Consider the following 8,276-nt stretch of genomic DNA (forward strand, 5'->3'; position numbering starts at 1 on the left):
TATCTCAAAGGTATATGAATCATGGGTTCATGAGACAGTGACGGTTTATTTCTTTTTCTATCCATAATTTTTAATGAGGACTAAAGACATTGGAGGAAACTGTTGCTTAAAGACTTTAAGAGTATGTCACTATTTTCTCAGGGTAGATGCTCACCATAAAATAGGAAAAAAAGAAATGGAGATTTCTCACCAATGGAAAGTTATTTTCCTTCAGTGATTGGCACAGTGGCCTTGAATTACCATGATCTTGTAACAGTTCGGAGTCAGTGACAGAGTGTTTGTTAATGTGATCCTTTACTTCATTTTCTCCAGATCTACTGTGATAAAAATGGCTGTGAAGAATGACTCTTCCGTGACCGAATTCATTCTCACAGGATTGACAGACCAACCTGAGCTCCAGCTACCCCTGTTCATCCTGTTCCTCGTGAACTACGTAGCCACTGTGGTGGGAAACTTGACTTTAATGAACCTCATTTTCCTAAATTCAAACCTTCAAACTCCTATGTACTTTTTTCTCTTTAACCTTTCTTTCATTGATTTATGTTATTCATTTGTCTTTACTCCCAAAACACTAATGAGTTTCGTCTTAGAGAAGAACATTATTTCTTTTACAGGATGCATGACTCAGCTATTTTTTATTTGCCTTTTTGCTAACTCTGAGTGCTATGTGCTGACAGCCATGGCCTATGATCGCTATGTAGCCATCTGTCAACCCCTGTTGTACATGGTCATCATGTCTCCTAGGACATGCTCCCTGATGATGTTTGGTTCATACTTGATGGGGTTTACTGCTGCCATTGTCCATACAGGGTTTATGGTCAGGCTACAGTTTTGTAATTCTAACATCATCAACCATTACATGTGTGATATCTTCCCCCTTCTTCAGCTCTCCTGCAGCAGCACCTATGCCAATGAGCTTGTGTGTTCTGTTGTTGTCAGCACAGTAGTCCTTGCATCTAGCCTTATCATCTTAATGTCCTATGCCTTGATTCTGTTTAATATCATTCAGTTGTCATCAGGTAAAGGTTTCTCCAAAGCCATGAGCACCTGTAGTTCTCACATAATAACTGTTTCCTTATTCTATGGATTTGGTATGCTTACACATATCAAAACATCATCTGATGAGTCTGTGGTTCAGGGGAAAGTTCTCAGTGTATTTTGTACATTTTTGCTACCATTGTTGAATCCTATTATTTACAGTCTCAGGAATAAGGATGTGAAGCTTGCTCTAAAGAACACTCTGAGGAAACTCAGAATAAGTGAACGGCTGGGGATGTCATAGTCCACATCTCCCATTTGAATTTTTCTCTCTATTTCATTTTTTATCACCCTCTTTTCAATATTCTATTTCTTCCACTCATCTTTCTTCTTATATTATGTCAAAATTTCCTCTTTATTATTTCCTCTCTTTCATCCACCAAATTCTTGATTTTCTTACCTGGGATAGAAAAATATTTTTGATCTGGGCACTCGGCCTGAATGTGGATCCAGCTTCATCTTTGTAAAATGTAGAGACACAAGATGACATATTGTATACTTTAAGACAAATCTATCAACTGTTTATGCATTCTATAACCAAGGATTTCCAGGGGAATGAATATTTCTATTAAATTTATTTGTGTTGATTTTTTCAGAGAGAAATTTGAGGGTTTTTTTCCAATTTAAGGTTTTATAAAACTCTTGTGATTTGTAATAAAGAAGAGAATGAATGACAAAAAATTGTTTCCAGGATTTATTGTTCAAGATTTTTATATTTTGAATTTTGTACCTCATCATTGCAAAAGTTCATTATGTATTTATTTTCTTGGAGAAATGGTCAATTTTTATTTTTATTGAGGGTTGAAGCGACTAATTTTGTATTCAGACTTTTTAAGTTAACAAATAACGACAGTGTTTTGCTTTTTTTTTTTGTAAAAGGATGTTTTGTCTTAAATACAATAGAATTTGTCATTGCATTCAAACTATTGATACAGACTGATTACTTTTGGTAACCATACTATAACAACATGTAATTTCTAAAGTTGTTATTCCCTTTGTTATATAATAAAGATTATATTTTCAAAGAAACATCTACTTACTTCTAAAAAAGAAACCATAGGTGACATTAAAACCCAGTGATGGATTGTTAGTATACGCTTCTGTTTGATTCTTGCCACAAATGTCCAAACATATACTCACATACATTTATGTATATATCTTAAACATTTGTTCATATACAGGTGTTTATGGCCCAAATATTGAACAACTGGAATTATTATTTAAATGTGTAAATGTATACTTTTTATTTTGCTTTTCATAGGAACGTTTCCTTACAACTCATACCAAACCAAGCAAATACATAATCTACCTGCATGTCTGTGTATTTTGTAACATTCTTAAATATAGTGTTAATATAATTCTGTTCTGTTCTCTGGATTTGACTTGTTTTAGGTTGCATAATTAGTAATGCAAATCCTAGCTTTTACGTCACTGTAGATCTACTAAAGAAACCAAATGAAGGAAAGAAAGAGAATTAAGTAACAGAGAGAGTTGGTGAGTTGTTCAGAATGAGTCTGAATGAGAGAGAGGATCTGATGACCACATGGGCACCTTGATACCTGTGCCTCTGAAGAGTTTGAGGGTGTTATCATGACCCAATATTTCCCAGAGCTAAGACAAGGAATTGTTTGGGACTTGAAAACTGACATTGGCCAAGACTCACATCATAAAGACAGTGGCTGGGGAGACATGAAGTTCTGCACAGAAATTGGCTGAGTCCTGGGTTTGGTTGGAAACAAGCGTGACTATTTACAGCTTTTATGATTCTGTGTTGAGGACAATTAGTCCCTCAAATCACTCAACCTCGACAATTGGCAAGCTCAGTGAGTTGAAATTCTTATTCCATTATTTCCCTCACATGATGCTTAGAGACAACATTTTAGACTTTTGTATAGCTTCATCTTTGGGTTGGAGTTCAGCTGTATAAATCTATTAAGATATACAAACATCTACCAATAGTTGCTCAACGTAGATTGCTGAAATGCAGTAGGGAGGATGAACACAACAAAGAGATCATCATTAAGTCGTATGTTTCATATGTTGATCCATACACTGGAATATAAAAACAACCAAAACAAAAAAAAAAACATATGACTTAGATAATCTCTAATTATTGTCCTTAGAGTAGATTATGGTTATCAGAGATGTTCAAAGCCAGACAACAGATTTGAGAAGTGTTCCTATTTGCATGCCTTCACCCAATTTCAATTCTGATATTGAAAGTTGCAGCGATGCCTTCTTATTAGTTTCTCTTCTTGAGAATTTTTGTTGATATTATTGAGCAATACATTTTTCTCTGCTCCCATCCTTTCTTCTCCCCTCCCCTTCAATCCTCTCTCATAGTACCCATGCTTCCCATTTACTCAGGAGATCTTGCCTTTTTCTACTTCTCATATAGATTAGATCTATGTATGTCTCTCTTAGGGTCCTCATTTTTTTGCTAGGTTCTCTGGGGTTGTGATTTGTAGGCTGGTTTTCTTTGCTTTATAAAAACTACTTATGAGTGAGTTATCCTTAGAAATGATGGATTGTTTATCAGAATGAAAAACAGGATGCTTAGCCGTGATATCAACAAGATATGTATACTTCATAAGAGTCCATAGTTCACTAGAGAGTAAATTTTATAATTTGGTGCATATGTCGCCGCCTCTCTTCATGGAACTTAATGAAACACGAGAATTTAATAATGACCACATAGTATGACCTCAGTGGTAGTTTGTGTATGTTTCTTGAATGGTTAACATTATTTGCATCTATTAAGAGACTGTGTTCTACTTGAGGAGTTTAGTGGAAATCATTGAATCCCACTGCCCTTGGCTTTTAAAGAATGCTTGGCATTAGATATATTGATTTACTAGCTCTTTGCCTCAGACCTTCTGTTATTAATTAATTAATACTTTTGAAGAGTTGTGACCTATGAATTTTGAAATTAGCCCCATATTGTATAACCATCCTGCACATAATGCATTTGAAAGCTATTTTTTGTACTAAATTTAATTTAGTTTTAACATTTAAGCAAAATTTTATATGTAAACAAATAAATAAATAATGATACCAGTGTTAAATTGCTTAAGCCATTAAGTTCATGGAAATCTGAAAAGAAATGGTTTACTTTGGCTGTCAAAGCTATCCTTCCTTCATCTTTAGGTATTTTGCAGCGGAATTTAGTAAACAGAACATCTACAAAAGTAAATCTCTGGCATATTTGGTTATTTATATGACATTTAAAATATTTTAGTAGTCTTTTATGCTTTTCTAGATGGTCTTTATAAAATGGCGAATGGTAAAAATATCAAGTCAAGAACTAGGCAAATTAAATTTTTAAAACAAAAGTTTTTGATAGAAGAAATACCACTTTTCTTTTGTTCTGAAATCACTATTGTACATATTTCTTCTGACTTTGTAAGACATTAAATGAAGATACTTGACACTAGAGGGCTCACAGGTAAGATATTTGAAAATATTAGAGAAATACTTCTATTATTGACCTGGATATAAACTTTTATATATTAACTTGAATATGCTCATCATTATTCCAACACTGTTATATTATTTTCAACCAAACAAACCCGGATATTTTATTTGTGAAATTTGTTCATAATATTTTTTTGTTCTTTATTACTATAGTTCATGACATTACAATAAATATTTGTGTACATGATTTTGTTAAGAACTTAGTGATTTCATTTGATCACACAATGTATATGTTTATAGCTACTTGTATATGCATTTAGAATGTTTTCTCAGATGGTGTGTGTGTGTGTGTGTGTGTGTGTGTGACTTAGTTGCAAAATTTCAAGATATTTTATGAAGACCTTGTGTAACTTTGTTTCATAATAGTCTACCAGTATTCCATTTGTTTCATTACTGCACATGCAATTGGTATTGTCAGCTGTGTTACTGAGATGACTGTTTCAAATCAATAATCCTAGCTACACTGCTTTGTAGAAAGACACTATTTAGGCAGTTTAGGAAGAATGCTATAAAGTTTCTTTGTTTCCTCATATGAAAGCCTATTAATCCAAATAAACTGATAATAAATATCAAAAACAACCCTTGTAGCCAAATGACTAAAAAAGCAAAATAATGATAGGATACGAATTTAACATCATTGATGTTAGAGTGAAAGTGTAGAGAATTAGATCCAAGGATAGAACACATTATCATCTGAACATAAAATGGCCTATAAAGCCTCATGTACATTAGTGTTGGGCTGTAAGTTGGTTGTACTATTTTGGGTGATTGTGGCCTCACTAGAAAAGGTCGAGAACCATGGAAAGGCCTCAAAGGTTATCTTGACTTGTGATTAGGACCAAATGTCTCTTATGTTCATTTCTATGTAAGATGTGTTTTCTGCATGTTCCTACTGTTGTAGCAAATCGAACTTCTCTACTGTTCTGCTTTCCCTGCAAAGATAGACCAAAGTCCCATGGAATTCAGAGACTAAATAAATAGTTTTGCCCCTAAATTGTCTCTGTTTTCTATTTTGCCATAATACATATGATGTAAAAAACAGCTTACTGTATCTTTATGCATAAAATGTATGAACTATTCCCATAGTCTTTTGTACTCTAAACGAGAACTCTATCATCAGTTCAAAACTTATATTTTTCAATTTCCTTTCCATGAGTCTGTTTATTTATTAAGTATACACCAGATATAATTATAAGAATATGATGATATAATTATATGTAAACAAGTGTCTTTAAATCTACATATGCACTGATGAAAATGAAGAGGTATAGATGTAATCTTATGTTACTTGAATGCCTGTTCCCCCCCCAATTTATCAGTAGAGTTTAATCTATCTGTAATTTCTGTCTGTCTTTCTGTCTGTCTATCTATCTATCTATCTATCTATCTATCTATCTATCTATCTATCTATCTTGAAGAGGTTTAAACCCGTGGAATACTGTTTATTGGTCCAATCTGCAATTAGCAAGTGACAAGTTCTCTAAGATTCCTTTGTAGAGTTGTGTAGAGGATAATGAGAATGAAAAAGGGAACCAGTGACAATATACCCAGGGAACTAGATACTCCCTGGTGGAAAATTATAAACTGACTAGGACTTTGAATCTCAAAAGAGCCACATTAGTTTTACAGCATTTGATGTAAACATCAACTCAGTAATATTTATCCTCAAGGGGCACATAGCACACAGAGAATATGATAGAGAATACTTTTCTGTACTTATAACATTTTTCTCATATACCTTGACCTTCATATTTTTATTTGAGTGAGTGAGGTAGTGTTTTGTAGACACATGCTGTTTGATTTTGAGTGTGTAGAAAGAACCTTCTACAGAAATGTCTTCTGCAGAAGGGATTTCACAAGGGATCTCTTTGAGCAACTGACACATTATCTGTACTGGTTGTGATCAAACAGTTCATTATCAGCTTTGACTCTCCTAGAATAGTGAGAAGGAAGTTACTGAGAACTCTACCAGAGGAAGAATGTTTCTAGATGACCAATAGTGAACATTGAATTTTTGTCTTGACAATTTTCCTTGAAATTCAGAGTTTCATAAATCTTGGGTTTGAAAGAAGCCTTGTATGTATTAATCTTTTCAACCGTTATTATTAATGAAGACCAAGGGATGGGAAGAAATTATATTCCGAGTCACTAGAAGTCTGTTGACACCTTTTGTGGATCCATATTATGGGTATAGGAAAGAAATAGGGGTTACTTAGGAATCAACATGAACAGGTTTTATTCTTGGAGGTCTGTCTATTTGTTCTCTCAACTCATGCTTGTAAATCACTAAATCATGCATAAGTTCATTTGTAAACATTCTTACAGGTGCCAAATATGAAGCAAATGATTATGGAAAATGACTCTTCAGTGTCAGAGTTCATTCTTATGGGCCTGATAGAACAACCTGAGCTCCAGTTGCCCTTATTTTCTCTGTTCTTGGTGAACTACACAGCCACTGTGATGGAAAACTTGAACTTAATGAGTCTCATATTCTTGAACTCAAACCTCCACACTCTAATATACTATTTTATCTTCAATCTCTCCTTCATTCATTTCTGTTATTCATTTGTCTTTATCCCCAAAATGTTGATGAATTTTGTTTCAGAGAATGCATGACTCAGCTGTTTTTCTTGAGTTGTTTTGTGAGCTCAGAAAGCTATGTGTTGACAGCCATGGCCTATGATAGCTATGTAGCCATTTGCCAGCCACTACTATAAAAGGTTATTATGTCACCTGAAATATGTTTTACACTGATGGTTGGGTCTTACTTAATGGAGTTTGCTGGGGCCACAGCTCACACAGGGTGTATGGTCAGGCTCAGGTTTTGTGATTCTAACATCATCAACCACTACATGTGTGACATCTTCCCACTTCTCCAGCTCTCCTGCCGTAGCACCTATGTCAATGAACTTGTGAACTTCATTGCAGTTGGTACAGTTATCTCATTATCTAGCCTCATTATCTTAGTCTCCTATGCTATGATCCTTTCCAATATCATTCGAATGTCATCAGGTAAGGGTTGGTCCAAAGCCAAGGGAACCTATGGGTCTCACATCATAACTGTCAGTCTCTTCTATGGATCTGGGCTGCTTGCTTATGTCAAGCCATCATCTGCTGAAACTGTGGGCCAGGGAAAAGTTTTTTCAGTCTTTTATACCTTCTTGGTGCCCATGCTGAATCCTCAGAAACAAGGATGTCAAACTTGCTGTGAAGAGAACCATGAAGAGAATCACAAGCTGATTTATCTAGGAATGTTTCTCTTAGATCTGATCCTATTACACTTGTCTGCTGTTTCACTCTCATTTTTTGTCTTTTCATTAAATATTACCTATCTGTCTGTCTATCTATCTATCTATCTATCTATCTATCTATCTATCTATCTATCATCTATTTCTCTATTTGTATACCTATTTATTTATTTATTTTACTTTGTCTCCTGTTACTATAGTATTAAGCTTTCTACAGTATCATTTTTCTTTCCCTTGTATGCTACTAGTCTATGTTTAGACGTATCCTCTGATTCATTTGTACCCTAGAGAGTGTACATTTCCCATATCACTTTAAGACCTTGTTCTGTTAACTTTTTCTGTGTAAGACAACACTACCTACTACTGTTTCTTAGATACCTTTTCTATCTTAGAAAATCTATTGACTACTATTCTTTATCTCAAAATAATTAATTTCTTGATTTTGTAGGAATTTTATATATTCATTTCTTATTTGATAGACTTATTCTCTATATATTAATTTACATAGATAAGAGG

General features: G+C 34.1%; 1 protein-coding gene and 1 pseudogene across 1 annotated transcript; both read left to right on the forward strand.

Moving 5' to 3' along the window:
• Positions 1-322: 322 nt before the first annotated feature.
• Positions 323-1,282, forward strand: LOC126490650 (olfactory receptor 143-like). The gene has a single exon (XM_050125719.1). The coding sequence runs from the start codon at positions 329-331 to the stop codon at positions 1,280-1,282; it is 954 nt and encodes a 317-aa protein (XP_049981676.1). The 5' UTR covers positions 323-328.
• Positions 1,283-6,837: 5,555 nt separating this feature from the next.
• Positions 6,838-7,752, forward strand: LOC126490609 (olfactory receptor 143-like; annotated as a pseudogene).
• The last annotated feature ends 524 nt before the right edge of the window (positions 7,753-8,276 follow it).

Source organism: Alexandromys fortis, unplaced genomic scaffold, assembly GCF_014885135.2.
Source record: "Alexandromys fortis isolate MF-2015 unplaced genomic scaffold, M_Fortis_MF-2015_v1.1 scaffold_253, whole genome shotgun sequence".
Classification (NCBI taxonomy): domain Eukaryota; kingdom Metazoa; phylum Chordata; class Mammalia; order Rodentia; family Cricetidae; genus Alexandromys; species Alexandromys fortis.

What these genes read in the sequence shown, in the direction of transcription:
- LOC126490650 (XM_050125719.1), top strand. Translation starts at nt 329, where the DNA reads ATGGCTGTGAAGAATGACTCTTCCGTGACCGAATTCATTCTCACAGGA.